Source organism: Adelges cooleyi, unplaced genomic scaffold (assembly GCF_023614345.1).
Source record: "Adelges cooleyi isolate 19-005CV unplaced genomic scaffold, UGA_ACOO_1.1 ACOO_flye_CR_arks_rails_tigmint_CR_PRNA_33, whole genome shotgun sequence".
NCBI classification, from domain to species: Eukaryota; Metazoa; Arthropoda; class Insecta; order Hemiptera; family Adelgidae; genus Adelges; species Adelges cooleyi.
Window position 1 is genome coordinate 668,522 of NW_026096002.1, and position 17,802 is coordinate 686,323.

At 26.3% G+C, this 17,802-nt stretch overlaps 2 protein-coding genes and 1 long non-coding RNA gene across 6 annotated transcripts in view; 2 read left to right on the forward strand and 1 right to left on the reverse strand.

Moving 5' to 3' along the window:
• Nucleotides 1-17,802, reverse strand: part of LOC126840012 (uncharacterized) — a 160,604-nt gene that overhangs the window by 28,516 nt on the left and 114,286 nt on the right. The window lies entirely within an intron of this gene.
• On the forward strand, nt 1,517-4,974 carry LOC126840015 (uncharacterized). Its single transcript, XM_050575499.1, has 7 exons — nt 1,517-1,769; nt 2,213-2,354; nt 2,714-2,787; nt 3,162-3,312; nt 3,666-3,739; nt 4,279-4,426; nt 4,888-4,974. The coding sequence occupies exons 1-7, from the start codon at nt 1,686-1,688 to the stop codon at nt 4,947-4,949; spliced, it is 735 nt and encodes a 244-aa protein (XP_050431456.1). The 5' UTR covers nt 1,517-1,685; the 3' UTR covers nt 4,950-4,974.
• LOC126840024 (uncharacterized) lies at nt 11,786-13,482 on the forward strand. The gene is made up of 4 exons (XR_007686015.1): nt 11,786-11,836; nt 12,145-12,171; nt 12,522-12,611; nt 12,928-13,482. It is a non-coding gene; the product is annotated as an uncharacterized LOC126840024 (long non-coding RNA).

Consider the following 17,802-nt stretch of genomic DNA (forward strand, 5'->3'; position numbering starts at 1 on the left):
ATGTTTATGTAGAAAAATAGATCTTATATGCGTTATAAAAGTGAAAGAAAATTAATTTTCAAAATAGTTATTTCTTTCCTATGGTCATATGTGTGTTTAAAAATTTAAGGTTCAGTTTTAGCTAAATATTGCCTATACAATGCGCCTTAATATATGCCAGTATAAAAATGCATATATCGAAGTTAACTACTCGTATAACTATTTTAAATACTTGGCAATATACTGAATTAATATTTTATTTGTAAATTGAAGAAATGGGAAGTCTTAAATTTACAATATAGACACCCTTCAGATATTTTTAATAAAGAAAATTGCCGGAAAGAGTTTGGAAAAATATATATTTAAATAACACTTTTTTTGTTAAATTTGCTATAAAAATATAATTTAAAAACACTATATTTAAAGATGGTTTTATCTGCTTAATTAAACTAGGTTAGAGATTAAATCATATTGTTATTATTCATTCTGGTAAAAAGGATTTTCCAAAATGACCAGCTATTTAGGAATTAGTTTATCTGAAACAAATGAATGGTGTGCTTGTGTACTGTTTCAATTTTGACGCAATATATAAATTCAAAACTTACTATTTTAAGTCTGTTTGATTAATGAACATAGTTGATAGATACATATTGATGGATTGCAAATCTGGATTTAATGGGTTTGATGTAAGTATTTTTCAACTGTTAAGTACTATTTTCTGGTTACGACATTGTTTAATAAAACGTTATCTCCAGTCACCAGTCACTGTATTAAGAAGTGGCAAGTTACCTGACAATCATAATAAATAAATAATTCCTTACATTTTGAAAATAAAAATATTTACAGATAAATTAAAAATACTTACTCTCTATCTTTTATTCAAGTTTTACAAGCACAATATTATATTTATGTGTTCAATATTCAATAGAATAGATTCCGACCGTTAGCATGCAAGCTGAACCGTTGTTTCCGTTGACATGGTTACGGCCATAAGGCAGCGAAATGTAAAGGCCCGGACAGAAGAGAACTCTGCATGACCTTCAGTAGAGAGAATCACCAGGCAAGCAATTGCACGGCCCCTCCTCACTGTATTTTATGTCAAGAAATCAGAAAGAATGTCGATCATTATCCAAGGGGCGGAAAGTGCGAGGCGTAGAGAAAAGCGACAGCCAAACCTTATCCCGACTAATGCCTGGCGGTGTCTCCGACACGGGGTGAAATCCGAACCAACAAGATGACTGGATTTTTCAGATTATGTTAAATTTGTATGTTATATTACATATTTTAAAATTTTGATTTTTAAAAAGTTAAATTGTATGAAATATTCTTAGGAGAGAACACTATTGAAAAACGTTGACAATATATACATGTGTTTTGCACACGAGTAAACAATTCAAAAAATAAGTGTAAAAACTACGTCTAAAAAATAGCAATAGCGGTGTGCGTGTATTAAAAATGACACCCTACGCAAATAAAAACGTTCTTAAATATCTGATGTTTACTGCGAATTACTCAGTTCAATAGTTCCAAAATTGAAACTTTATCATTCCTGAAGTATAATATCTTGTAGAAAGTTCTGCAGTATTCACATTACATTATAAAATCGTCTTCAGTACTATTATCAAATAATTCCAAAACAGTTTTTATTTCCAATATTAATAATAAAATATTCTAAATCCGAGTTTATTTTTTTTTGAAAAATCAGAATGCATTTGAACAATGTACTGTTTTTATGCACGACGTTATATTTTTTCCAATGTATGGCTGCCCCCCCAACTGATGAACAGCTTGTAAGTAAAAGAGCACTAATTATTATTTATGATTAAAATATAACGCTGATATTCTTATTTAACAATACACAAAGTTGGGCATTGTTTAGATAATTTTTTATCTAAATAATTATTTAAATAACATTTTTATTCGAAAAATCGATTCGAATGACTGACGAATAATTTTTTGATTCGAATAATAATTATTAAAAAAAAAACAAATGATTTATTCTCAATTTTTTTTTTCTTGGGTTTATTATTTTATTGTTGGCAAAATTTAAAAAAATCTTAACTGCAATATTTTATAAAAAAAAATGCACGAATAAATAAATTATTATTCATTGTTTGAATAAAAAAGTCCCAGATCTGACAATGTACAAAACGTACCATTTATACATTTGTTTAGCATTTTTGCATAATACAATATATATTTTAAAGTTTATTTCTTATTCTGGAAATTATAGAACATGATTAAACGATTAATCGCGGCAAAATTGGGACAAGATGGCAAGATGGAATTTAGTCAACTAAAAGAAGTATTAATCCGAGTAGGAATAAAGGTCCGTGACCATATGAGGATACCCAGTCAGAAAGACATCGAAATAAGTAATAAATTATAAAAAAAATGTTGAATAAATATGTTGAGAAAAATGATCAAAAACTATAGACTATTACTAATGACTTATAACTAAAGACATTTTAAGTATCGGGTTTGCTAACCATTAGGCTGTAAAACAAATTATTCATTTAAACTAAAAAATCATAACTTGTGAACCAAGTAAAAAATGTAAAAAATAAGGAATCCTTTTTTTTGATGGTGCACAAAAAAATGTATTAGAAAATGTTATAAATATATATATTGTGTACCTTAAAATACAAATGTTTGTAATTGTAACGCGATTCCTTTGCTGTTAAATTAGCCTGATTTGGTTGTTTAAATAGTGTATTATACTTTGTACTTTCAGAGTCTACATATGCAAATGACGAAGTTGAAATTGGCATCCTATCGTATGTATCTAGAACAAAACCGGAAATAAACGTAAATAAAAACTATTATACTGTACTACACATAAAAATATGCTCGTTAGGTTTTTTGTGGAGAGATTTTCTAAATATTCAGACTTATAAAAATTCTTAGCTCAATGCTGTTATATACTAAATAAAAATTATAGTTAAGTCACTAATAAAAAAATGTTGATAGTCAAAGATACTATAAAAAAAAGATACACTTAAAAACAATAAGTAAAAATAGCCTAGGTACTTTGAAATTGAATACAATTATGCTGAAAAAATCCTCAAGGAATATTAGCTAGTAGTTTGTCGTTTTAAATTTAATTAAGAAGCCTTTTAACTACTACTACTATTAACTATAATATACATTTTAAAATTCAATTCTTATTCTAAAAACTATAGGAGTTGGTTAAAGCAAAAGTCGTGGCACATATGGGGCAAAATGAAGTCATGGACTTTGATACATTAAAAGCTGTATGTAAAGAAGTAGCAGAGGAAACCGGCATATCCAAGGAGTTCCTCAGTATAGATTTATTTCAAAAGATAGATTCAAGTAATTAAAAATATTCAATAAATATGTTGAGTAAGACGTTAGAAAAGACATTTAAGCATTTTATTGTGTCATTTGTAAAACTTTTGATCCTGATAAAACGTTAAGAAAACTGTGCCCTATTTTTGATCATGTAAAAAAAAGAGCTAATAAAATTTGAAATTTAAGATCATTTAAAAAAAATATATATATATATATAAATTTTATTAATATTTTATAATTTAATAATACATTATTATTCTAAAAACTACAGTTATCTTAAATGAAAATGTTTTCTTACAAAACACATTGTTATTCTAAACTAATTTGGCCTGATTCGTTTGTTAAAAAAATGTTTTAATATTTTGAACTTTCAGACCGTATATTTACAAAGTTGACAGCTGAAATCCATGTCCTAGCGTATGCTGCTACAAATGATCCAGGCGTGCATGTAAATAAAAACTATTATTCTATACTAAAGATAAAAGACTAGTTAGGTTTTTTGTGTGGAGATATTCAAAATAAACAAACTTCAATTCTCTTTTGTAAAATAGGTTTAATTATTATAACTTTAACAAGTACATAGTATTAACGATTAGTAAAATATATTCTCAGCTTTGCGCTGTTATAATATACTAAGTTTAAATTGTAGTTTACTAACTTTTTCTTATGTTTTTACCGTCGAAGTGATCATAAGTGATTTTTTTAATATATAGAATAATAAATACAAGAACTATTTTCGAACTATAAATTCCAGTTTTTGACACAGAAAGAGATAATTAAAATTAAAATAATTTATTTTTCTCATTTTTTTCCTAACATGAAATAAGTGCGTAAACTATGCAATTTATTTTTTTATGCCAAAATCACCTAAAGGATTTGCCTTTAGGTGTTTTTGTTCGCAGTTTTTATTTTGCTAAAGAAGAATCAGTTTTGTTACTGAATTGTAATAGACTATTTAATGTCTAATTATTACTTATATAACAATAGGCAATAGTAAAAAACGAGGTCGAGAAATTTGAAAATCCTAATAACAAAACCTATGCAGATTTCAAAAAAATATTTACTATAGTAAAACGGAGAACCCTCGCAGACACGATATTCCGCAATTTTGAGGAATTCAAAAGGACATATAAAAGTAATATAACAATACAATTATTTTAATGAGGCACTCAGATGCCAAACCGATTAACTCCACTTTTTTTCAAATTGCGAATAATAGAATGGTTGGATTAAAAAAGTGCACATTTTTCAGTGGCCAAGAAAAATAACTCCACAGTTGAATTTTTCACCACTTAAGTGCGCTAAGAAAATTGGCAATTGTACTTACATGCATTGTTTCAAATAACTTTAACTGCCTGTCCTAATAAATTTCATTCTATAGAGTCAATCAGTTTGGCTTCTGAGTGCCTCAATTTTAATAAATGTGTCATACATATGTGAGATACATGTTAGTTTTACTAATATTGTATAAGTTAATATTACATTATTATTCTACAGTTATTTGAAACAAAGATGTTTTTCTAGTGTAACATTGTTTGGTTCAATTCGTTTGGTCTTATTTGTTGTTTTTAAATATATAATATTTTGTACTTTCAGAAAGCAAAGTCGACCCGGAAGATGCTGAACAAGTCATCTGTAATACTTTTTTTAAACAATAGTTTAATTATAATAAAAACTTTTATTGAATAATTACATGTATGTAGTATATCACATATTCACATATAAATGTAGATTTGATTTATTAATAAATTATTTTGTTCTAATAATTCATTCGTATTTATTGTATTACTTTTAAGTAAGTTTTATTACCCAATCCAGCAAATCTGTGCAGGTTTAATCCCGTGGACAAAACCAGTGACTTTTGTTTTGTAGTTAGTCTCTTCTTACAATGTAAACATTTTATTTTACCAGTAATACCTTTACAGTAACATTTGGTATTCGTATGCTTCGTGAAATTTTCAAACATTCTGTTGGTAAGCTAATTTCAAATTAAATTTAATAGTTCATAAACCATAAAAAGTAAAAACACATTAATAAAACTAAGCACCAAGTAATAAGTACTAAGTGGAGGCAGTGAGGTTACAGTTCTATAGGAATTATTACAGCTGAATGTGATAAAATTACATTCAAAGAAACGCTTTGATGTACTGGTTTGAATATACAATCCACAGGTATTCAAGTTATTCAAGTTTTCTATAATATTGTTATATTTATCCAAGCTTTTAGCTATACTAAAACGGACCCATCTGAAGCTTCAAGTTCAGTTGCACCTGAAAACTGATGCCGAAATGAAGGATGCTCTGGTAATTCATATTATTATTTTAAAGCTATTAGGATTTTGTTAATATTTTGGGGAGTCATTTATTATATAAATGAAAAAGTTCTTCTAAATAGCAATACCTATCTAGGAATATATTGTTGTTTTAGCCGAAAAACTTACAAATAAATGAGAAAACCGATAATGAGGTAATTTATACTATAGTATACTTTAAAAACTTATTGATTTTGTCAATATTTAGCTGAATTTTGTATAATATAAAAGAAATAGACGTAGGATTTGGATACAATTTAGCCAGCATTAGGTAACAAACTTGTTATTTTTGTCAGCGTTTTTTAAACAGCATTTTATAAATTTTTTTTTTTTTTTAAAAGTTAATTTAACACCAGCACTGACGTGCAATGTGATGGGAACGCATAGTCCCTAATAAATTTATCAGATAATGTTTTAAATTGTAAGTTCTTTTGTAATTTAAATTTAGTTTAATATTTGTGTGTGACACATACATTTCATAATATTTAACTCAAATGAATTTGGACTTTGTAGAATAGGGCCCATGCTTTTCTTTTTAGTCAGAAATTAAAAATGTTTAACATTATTTAAAATTGTAGTTAATTTTGGGTCGTTTTCAAAGTAATTGACATTTTAAATAAAATATGCTACAATTGATTAGTAAATTGTTCTTGTAATAAAATTATTTTTTAATTTTTAGTTCACTTTTTACTATTTTTTTTTTAGAAAAGCATGTTTTTTAAAAAGTTTTTTACATGCTTTTCTGGTTAGTTAATTTTAATTAATTATAACACAACATAATATAATGTACATTTTTCGAATTTTATTATTTTAGTATCGTTAAAGTTGAAACAGTTTTTGTAAAACCATAATAAAATTTAAAAAAAAAAGTGTTTTGCATAGAAAATCATAGTCTAAATTCCGCTTGCTAAATAATGTATGTGCACGATAAATCACAAAAAAAAAAATGAACTAGTTGTGTAAATTAACAAACATAATATCTACAGTGCATTAAAAAATTTGCATTGTGATTTTTCGGTCGAAGTAAAAGACAACCTATAAGTCGCAGGTAGTACATTTTGTTTCAAAAGCTGATCAAGTTGACTGCTGTCCAAGAACCTCTTACCAACTCTACAATTCAAGTAAGTAATTATATTAAACTCTCAGAATTGATACTACGGTAAAACTAAAAATGCACGAGCCTAATGAGTAATGAGTCAAAAGTTATAGTGTTAAAAAACAGTAATTGGGAAATTTTATTTTTAGTTATTTTTTTTATCGATTCCTAATCATCGTTTCACACAATCCACATTTTGGTGACAATTTTAGTTATTTTCGTTATATGTCTTGAAGTGTACTAAAGGAAGTGTAGTGCAAAAAGTAAGTTTTTATAATAAATCACTAAAGTCCCCATTGCATATAAAACCAAGATAAAAAAAAAATTTTATAAAAATATTCTGGCCGCACCAAGTCAAAGAAGCAACATTCAGCGAAATGATTTAGATTTTCCATCATAACTCAAAAAATAAAATTTGTAGGGAACTAAATTCATATACGTGTACAATTTTATTTGTATATTTTTTTTTTAATCGCCAAAAAAAAAAAATTTTAATTAAATACATTCAAAAGTGAGTTTCTTTTTAACACGCTTATACTAGCTTTACTTGCATGTATGTTTGTTTGTATGTTTGTATGTAACTATGTAACTAAAAGAGATAGGTAACCGAACGTACATGCGTGTATTCATTGTTGTTTACCTGAAGTTTTCAAGTAATAGAGACACGTATGTACTAGAATTAAAAAACACGATTTTAAAGCACATCGAACTAAACAGTGGAAAATAAAAAAATATAGTTTAAAAAAACTAAAAACATGCTTAAATAGTAAACAAACTAAAAAGTAGAAAATAATTTTCAATATAGAAATCAATTAATAAAATTTTTAATTTAGAAATCAATTAATAAAAAATAAATAGTATTATTGTGAAAAAAGCGTGGGGCGCTACATATATCAGTTCTTGAAAAGCACCCCACGCTTTTTTCACAATAATACTATTTATTTTTTATTAATTGATTTCTATATTGAACATTTTTATTAATTGATTTCTATATTGAAAATTATTTTCTACTTTTTAGTTTTTTTACTATTTAATTATTTTTACTTAATTTTTAAGAAAATATTAGTGGTTTTTCAGATGAAAAAAAAATTGACTATAAAACAACAAAAAAACAAACAAATAATATAAAAACTGGAAATAGAATTTTGCTAATAATGTGGTCTAGAAACGAAATACCTATTTTCCGAGTTTCCGTTCGATCAAAGAGGATAAATAATGGAACCGGGATAGGTCAGATAAGATTCTATTGTAATTTGTATTTACAAATGTCGAACCAGTCTTTCGATCTATGCGTCGAGTTGTGTATTTTTGGTTTTCAGTTTTCACGTTGTTGTTTATCCGTAATATTTTACAAAAAAAAATTTGAGTGCTTAAATGTAGGAAACATCTATGTTCTTGTTTGTAGTTTAACTTACAAAAAAGCACTTTTAATTTATCGCTTGATAATTCTATACACATTATAAATCTAATACAATTATTTAATTTTAATATTTTAATCATTTGTGTTTTTTACATTGAAAAAGTAAATTATCAAAAAAAACTGTACTATTCATTTTAAAAATTAAGCCAAACATAAGAAAAATTTGTTTTTGCATTTTTTAAATTTTTAAATTTTTCTTTGACTATTTTAAAAACAACCAAATTTGTACACGTACCTATATTAGACAGAAATCAATTTCCTTCAAAAATAAGATTTTATTTATGATTTATGATTGAAAATCTAAATCTTTTTGCTGAATATACCTTTTTTGACTTAGACGAAATATTTTTTTAAAATTTAATTATTTACTTTATTATCAAGACGCTACTTATGTGAGTTATTATGAAAACGATTTAAACAATTTCATTTTTGCACTATATCTTAGAGTACTATTCGAAAATATATCTCAATATTTTTTATGACGGTAATAAATTTATTTCTAAGAATATTTTTTTAAAACGGATGTGACGTTCTCTCTATATTCTTTCCACTATAAACTCATAGAAGAGATTCGCATTATTCCATTATGAGATGACTAAGAAGCATTATGCGTAGTCAAGTTTAGTCGCTTGAAAATTAAGTGTATAATTTCACTTTGTACAATTTAACTTTAATAAGACCATTTAGTTAAATACCTTTTTCGAATTTTTATTTTGAATAGTGTAACCTAACATTTTTATACAATACAATTAGACAGACTTAATTGTATTTTGGTCTGTCTTCATTATAGTGAAATAAATTTAATTTTAGTCAAATAAAGTACCTTTCAAGTTAGGCTACTACCTTCCTATATAAAAAAATCAGTTAATGGTCTTGGAAATATTGTGGGTTCAGTCAAAAATGTTTATACATAATTATATGTATATATTTATCCTATTAAGACTGCCTCGCAAAACTATAACTCTCTCATATCTGAACCAGAGGCAACTGTGGCTAATATAAAAAATTGTATTATTTATTATTATTCGCAGATTAAAATGAAACTCTTCTGTTTATTAATATCTTTTTTCTTTGTGGAAGTTTTGGCAGATTATGGTAGTTATTTTATTTTCATAGTTGACAACTCTAAGTACTTAAAATTTCTAAAAAAAAAAAATCAATATTTTACTTAATTTCAGATGAATTTATGAGTATGATTTATCGCACAAGTCAGTAACGTTTTTATTTTATAAACAATTATTTTTTTTGTTTTTTTAAATCCAATGTTTTTATACATATTTTTTATGTATCAGAGCTCTAGCCATAAAGTTCGCTTATGAAAAGAACGATTTAACTGTAAGAGGTAGATCTGAAGCAAGTAAGATATTATATTTAAAATAATATACTTATATTTTGTCAAGTTATAAGTATATTAAAAATGATAGTTTTTATCAATTGCCAAGAAAAGTGCACCAGATAGGTAAAACATCGTACAGAGCGATATAATACATTATACATAAGCGATGTCTTATAATCTAATCAAGGGAGAAGCATAAAGTTAAATGGCTACTAATCAACGCCGGGTTTAATATTATTTTAAACATTTGTATGCTACCTAATTTGATTTAAATTTAATATTTTAGTGTAGCTAACATTTTCATTTGTTTATTCTAGATGCACTGGAGCATGCAATTGAGATGATAGTTGATGATGCCGATAGAGACCCTTACTTCAAGGATTTCCGTTATCATAATTATTATAATAATAAAATGAAAAACATCAAGTCAAGAGTAGAAACTAATATTTGAAAATAATAGGAAAACTGCATCTCAAATTTATCTTTATGCAATTGATGTGTTATAATTAGACCGCGGATTGCAGGGATATTGCAGGAAAATTGCATGTTTTAAAATGGCCGTGAATAAAAATTAGACATTCTCAATACATATAGCACAAGGTAAAATGTAGACAAAGGCTATTGCGGTCAATTATTTTAATTCATGGTCGACAATGTACAAATCTAATAAATTATTCTAAACTTACGATTACTCATCAGTCATCACTGTTAACTGCAAGTCTAAAGTGGATACTGTTTCTGTCTTTCTCTTAATTTTCACTTACTAGTATTCTTGTGGGTACATGTACAGACTTGTTTCGTTGCTGGCCTACTATATTGCGTAACAAAAGGGAATTGCCAAAATTTAAACAATGACTTGGTGTTAATATAGATACATATTAACTCTTTAAAATTTTAAAGCCACTTAATTTATAATTAAATTTTACGTTTTGAACGTTATTATTTTTTTTTTTTTAATATAAACGATAACAAAAATTTTAAAACTAAATAATTATTAGCAAAAAATTCACGTTTAATATATTTTATTGTATAAAATATTATTAAATTATTATTATTATTTGATAGGCACAATTGAATAATTTAAAAATGACTACTTTATTTTACATGCACAAAAAATATGCAAAATATGCACTAACAAGTAGTGTCTGTATGGTATAAAAAGTTCTGAAACAGATTTTGGTAGGGAACATTCTTTCATAGGAGGACTCATAAAATACGTACAATTGCATACAAATCCGCGGTCTAGTTATAATTGTTATATTTTTCACCTATATTTAAATAGAAGTTTCATGAAGAAAATACTGATCATAGCTCTATCAACCTCGTCTGATTAAAATGTTTTATTCTTATCGTCTAAAATGCATCAACTCAGTTATAATAATAGACTAGGGAATAGTTTTTTTTGTACTTTGACCTTCGTCTTCTAGTTTATAATTATATAATGTAAACAATTATTATAGCAAATCCAAGTCAATACCTATCATTAATTTATGTAATGTCAATTTCAGGCACACTTAATTATGTGACCGCTGTACCGAGTAATATTTTTTGTTGAATTTTATGAAAATATTTCCAATATTTCATTTCCATTGAATTTTCCGAAGATACTCTCATCGTATTGAATATTCAGTGGAGCGTATTTCTTCTGAGCTTTTAACACAAAGGTTTTTTCTACCTTGACATTCGTCTTCTTGTGTTATAATAGAATAGAAAATTAAATGCAATATTATTAATTCACGTGTTGTTACTTTCAGACAAAATGGAAATTATCTCCAGAATAGAGGGTAATCATTTTCATCGCACTTTATGGAACCGTTTCCACACAGTTGTTTGATATTCTCTATGCACATACGATTTTTGTTTTAATTTCAGGATTTAGAACTTACGATCTATTGGAAAGTAAAACCCCTTTTTATATTTCATATTTATTACACTTATTGCATATTTGAAGAGTGAAAGTGTCAAACGTTCCAAGTGCCAAAATATAAAAATTGAACTTTATAATTTGATTTGTATTTTATTCATTACCGGAAACACTTTAACATATTTTTAAGTTTTAAATATGATTGTTTTTTTTATAAATAATTATTCTATACTTGAAAAATTTTCAAAATTGTTTCCGGTAATGAATAAAATACAAATCAAATTATAAAGTTCAATTTTTATACTTTGGCACTTGGAACGTTTGACATTTTCACTCTTCATTTATTATTTATATATACTTTGAAAATAATCATACGTACCTATTGATAAATACCAATATTACATATCGGTTTCAATAATAAAAAATATGTAAGGTACATTAAACATTTATTTTGTTTTAAATTTTAGAAGCTTCTTTTGTCCTCCAACTACTTCTAAACGACATAGAACCTATAATAGGTAAGTATAAAATTAAAAATAAATAGTTACATATTTTTATAGTTTTAAAGAAAAATTCGATTTATTACTTTAAGTCATAAAGCGCTATATATATGTTTTATTGTTAAGCTTTTAAGTTTCATTTGACATATAATTAAAACATCGATATAAGATATAAATTTACATTTTTACAAATATACAAATATTTTACATTAAATGATATTGATCTAATTAACTTCAGTTATAGAATGAATGTCATATTGTATAAAATATATTAACCGGGATTTATTAAATGCACAATGATTTGATATTTGATGTATTTGTTACAGAATATGTATTGGAAGGAGAATATAATGGTAATTACGCGTTTTTTGATAGGCTTAAAAGTTTGTTTTAGAGTTGATATTTACTTAATTTTATTTCTTTAATATTTTATATCAATTAACTATTTTAATAATATAAACTAGACTTTTTGTTGTGAAAAGAAAGAGAGAGTGAGAGAGAGAGAGAGAGTGTGACTACAGTGTTCGTGTGTAATAAATGCATTGAGATTTCAAGTTTCAATATCAATAAGTAGTTTTAAAAAAGTTAGTCGTATCGTAATTCTTTGAAAAATATTGCAATAATTATGTATAAAAAACGACTAAAATATTATTTATCTGTATTATTTCTTTGCATCACCGTTATTGAATAATTTTTTTCATAGGTTCGAGAACATTGAAAAGCCTTGCCGGCGAGAGAAGAAAAAAATATCTTGCTCCAGCTTTAATAAGTCTAATCAGACGTCGTGTAATAGGTAAATATTAATATGGAGTTGTATGATATGTGAACGGTATCAATATATTTACATACTTTTTAAATTATTTAATAGAAATAAGGATACAAACGGTTTTAATTTTTAACAATTAATCAAATAAATTATAACTACTAACACGTATGTTCATGTATCCAAATAACATGGCTGAACAATACGGCCACCATTCTTATTTTATTATTTTTTTTATGAATTTGTATTCATAAATTAAATAAGTGTGTCATGTACCATAAAGAAAAGTAGTCAAATGGTAAGCTAATATAAGGAAATTAAAAAAACAATTTTTCAAATTTTTTAGATGGATCTGTGGACCATGTAGATAATGATGCCTCTTTATTGGCGAAGTGTCGTTTCCTAGGAATATACTGGAGTACACAATTTCCAGAATCATACCTAATTAAAGTTGAAATTGACTCAACTACACACCATACATGTATCTTAACGAATAAACATAATGCCAAAAGGATATATAAAAAAATTGGTGACACGTGGTACCAACTACTAGAGGAACAGTTACAATTGGGAATTTCACAAGTTCCATCCACAATAGGCGGGAGTGAATACCGCGGCACCACATCCTAACCAGTGCGTTGCGTTGGGGACAAAAGCTGTAGGCACCGTCGCTCCGATGGACTCTTATTCTTAGTTTTTTTGAACTATTGAAAACCGTAATTGATTACATAAAAACATTTTTCGTAAATTATTTATTTGTTTCTTGAAAAAAAAATTATTGGTGAACGTATCAGTCGATAACGTCGCTACGCGTCCACCGCATGATTAACAAATAAGAATTAAAATTTAAAAACAATAATGATAATAATAATGTTAGAAAAACACCGGCATCTGTTTTCTGTTCGTTACATAATATTATATTATAATTTATCTTATATTTGTCACTATATACATTATAAAATCTGAAATTGTAGTATAGATAATAAATAATATAATTTAATTAAGCTAACGGTAAAAGAACCGCCGGTTTATTTTTCGACAACATATTTCATATAATACATTTTTTTTGAGAACATAATATTATATATCTATTTCTATTTTATGCCAAGTCTACCTTTAAAATAAAAAATTACCGAATAAGTAAAGTTATGTTTTTTTATATAATCTATACCAACAATTATTTTTGCTTCTAAATCCTTTCCTTATATTTCTACCTCCATTAAATGACTGTGGAAATTTGGTTGACAGGTTCATCGTTTATATTTCTAATAGATAACTCATCTTAACGGTCATTATATAGAGATTTAATTTTAGAGGTAACATAACTAAATAGAGTTCTTATGTTGAATGACTAAGTAAAACAGTGTAAAATATATTGTATATATAATTAAAAATTAATCCTACATAATATTTTAAATCGAAAAGATTGTCGATTTCAAATTTTTTTCAACGCATTATTGTGTGCTATATTCTAGATTAGTAAAATTGTTTAAGTGAATGTGTATTGATTTAGAAATTTTTTTTTTTTTTTGTGGCCTATAACTCATGTTTTGTTATTGTCATTGCTACGAAACTAAAAAAATAAGACACTAAAAAATGAAAATTTTCTGTCTTTTTGCACACAGTAAATTCAAGGTGTTCTATGTCGAACGCATTGAATAGTACCTACAATAAATCTGGGTTAGTAGACTGTTTTTATGTGTATTATTATTATTACTCATATAATATTCCAGGTCGATACGAATTTAAGGTAAATAATATACTAGCGCATTTCATACAACTAACGTTCAATGTATAAAATTAAATGGAATACATTATTAATTGGAAACCCAAATTCAGGTCTCTGGTTAAAGAATTCTGTACACGTTTAAAAAAATTGTTCTACTTGTTAAAATTTTTCTAAATACGAAAAAAAAAATTATTTAATAATATAATAATTAGTAGGTAGATGTATCATGAATATCCAGTAAAATTAAAAAAAAAGACTGTTGATAATTTTGGGAGATAGGCTGGAGGAAAATGCTACAAGATTTTCGTTAATAATAGAAACTATTAATGATTATTTTTCTAAGTTTTTTTTTAAGTTTTAAAATATAATTTTTTTCTATACAATTATTATAAAACTAAATCCGCAGAACAACTGACAGTTGTCTCACAATTAAAATTTAAATACAAAATAAAATGAAAAATATGGTTTTAAAATAACTTTTGCCTAATGTGGTTTACTAATTTAATTAATTTAGTTATCTATTTAGTTATAAAATTGTATTATTTAATTTGCAAGTTCACTTAATGTATTAAAAACTATCTTAAAATACATTAAACTTAACTAATTAATTTGCAAACACATTTTGTAGACTTGCCTACAGTGTTGAGGTTTATCTAAAAAATATATTGTAATTATTTTATATCTATTTGGTTATCTAAATTTGGTCATCTATTTGGTTTTCTAATACTAAAATTACAAATTAAATGTTTTCATTGAGTTTTTTATGTTAAAGGATGAATTTGAATACGTTTTGTGTGTATTTTTATATGATTTTTAATACATGGTTTGGTTAAACATTAACTAAGTATTGAAAAATTTATGTATCTAAAAATTTAGAAAAAAAAGTAATTTTCAAAATATTCATATTTCCCGAAAAAATGAGAGTCTTACATCAGATGAATCACCCTGTATATCATTTTTACTTAGTGTCAATAATTTTTCATGTCGTTTCTATTTGAGTTCACTATTCGATATGAAAAAAACATATTTATCAAATTTCTTTTCGATATTTATAAGATCACAACAAAATATTTGAAGCAAAAACTAACTTGATAACAATCATTTGGTTAGCACATTGCTGCCATAATTGAAATATAAAATATGTCTATCGTAACAAATTACCCCTGGAACAACTAATTCCTCGCTCTACCTAAATATCCATGTAAATCATCTATTAATATTCAGTTAATTAAGACGTTAACGGTCACCCGATGCAAAAGCTGTCATGATTTTTTAGGCATATGGTACCATGAATGCTAGAACATTTGTCATAGTCAATGATTATTTGCATCTGTTTAATGGTTATGTTATGACAAATTCCACATAAACGTACACAGTTATAATCTACCACACGGTTTACCGGCTGATAATAGCTGTATTTCTGGACATGCGAGGAAACTTTCGAGCCTGTGTAATATCTCGAAGAATAGGAAGGCATGTAAAAGTATATCAAGTATAGGAGTTCAGAGCTGTTAGTTTCATTATATTATAGGAACTGTTAGTTATATGCTTATAAGCTATATAAGCATTATAAGCTATATAAGCGTTATAAGCTATACTTTAGAACAAATGACTTTGTATAGCTTTTGTGGCACAAAAAAAAATTGTTAGCTTGTGTAATCAATATGCGAAAGTAGTGAAGATTTGCTATAGAATAAAAGAGAAAAAAAATAACTACTATTGAAGTTTATTGACAGTGATTTATGACATTCAATTATTATAGTTCTGTAATACCTGTGATTCCCCCCCCCCTCCTCTAATATGTTCCAACCTTAATGTGTCAGCTTTTTGAAAAATAAATAAATATATTATAGATAAAAATTTGATGTACAAGTGCTGACTTATATTATATTAAACCAACTTTTAAGCAATGCATATTTATTTTGAAAAATAGTGGAATCAATTAATAATCTTTTTCCATAAAAGTGGCTGAAAATTGTTCTTTATTAGTCTTTTTCCCTAAGACTTATACTACTCTATAGTGTAAATCTATAACATGTAAAATTGGTTTTGTATGTATTCTAACAGAAAAATAATTTCCAGGGACAAAAGATATTGTGGAAATTTGAAAAACAACAATTTGCATGAAGACTTATAGTAGTATATACCGATTTTTATGGAATAAAAATAAGTTGTTTTTCAGTGAAATATTTTCGCATATGACACATTTGTACAAATGAGAACGGTTACAATGAAAATAACAGCAGAAAACTCAAAAAAAATTTCGTTTTAACAGCAAATGTATAGATTTTCAATTGAAAACTACACGTCGACAAAATATCTGTTTATATTTTATACGGAAAATAGAAAACAATATTTAAAAATACCGGCCATAATATACGGTTTTGATAGTAAAAACCAAAATCAATAAAATTATAAGCAGTATGGTGCATTGTAAAGAAAAAAACAAAATATTACAATGTATAATATGTAATTTAACAAAAAGCAGAGTATTTAATAAAACAATTTTCTATTAGCCCCATAAAAAAATAAGAATAATATTACTGTTAACAAGTAATCAGTACATCCTATTAAATAATAACCACCTTTTTCATGTTTGAGAAATGAATTATTATTTTCAATAAATTGAGCTAAAAAATAAGTAATCACTGTGTCTCTCGATGGGAGCTTTTATAGTGGGCCAAAATGTGGGTTATTCGAGGCTGATATGTTTTTTTAGTAATTATTATTTCGGTTTCATGGGGCTAATGCAATGGCTGGAATTATTATTATACATGCTGGAATTCGGAAAAGAACATACTATGCAAACGCCTTTTTACGATATTTATATGTATATATGTATAGAGTGTTTTCATACTGATGACTAAAAAATTGTTGTCGCATTTCCTTACGTAGGTTTAACTGTTAGTATAGCTGTTTATTGAACACAATATTTTCAAGCGTTTAACGCCATGTAGGTAAATTGTTCGATCGACTCATAATCGGTTTTGAAAACTATTACTGTGAAATTAAAATCCAAATTGGGTTCAAATCCATCCAAGGCGATTTTTGCCATACAAATCCATAGGTGTAACAAGGGGGATGTGGAGGGCCCATCTCTAGAAAACCCTCTCTAAACACTTAAAGGCTACAGAAAAAAAAATTTACCGTTTTTTATAAAAAAACTTAAAAGTTAATTTTAAAAAAAACGTTTTACATTTTAGGGGTTTTCGTAAGTCACGAAAAAGGGTTATGATAAAAATAGATATCTTGAAGTGAATATAATAATATATCGACAATCTTGATTGAACGTGTATTAGGAACAGCACGCTTACTTATTAGTCATTGAAGAAAATGCTCTTAAGTCAGAATTTATGGTAGCCAAAAACTGTTGTAAAAATTTTAAGTTTGATTCCAGTGAATATGTTTTGATCCATCTTAAGGGGGTTGAAGTGGCCTGTTTGTTGGACATTTTAGGCCTCAGGATAGTTAGATATCAATTATGTACAAATA

Excerpts from the sequence above, each read along its gene's own strand:
- LOC126840015 (XM_050575499.1), top strand. The coding sequence starts at position 1,686 with ATGCATTTGAACAATGTACTGTTTTTATGCACGACGTTATATTTTTTC. Across the intron at positions 2,788-3,161 it reads GAACAAAACCGGAAATAAAC|GAGTTGGTTAAAGCAAAAGT; the intron begins GTAAATAAAAAC and ends TAAAAACTATAG. Across the intron at positions 3,313-3,665 it reads ATTTCAAAAGATAGATTCAA|ACCGTATATTTACAAAGTTG; the intron begins GTAATTAAAAAT and ends TTGAACTTTCAG.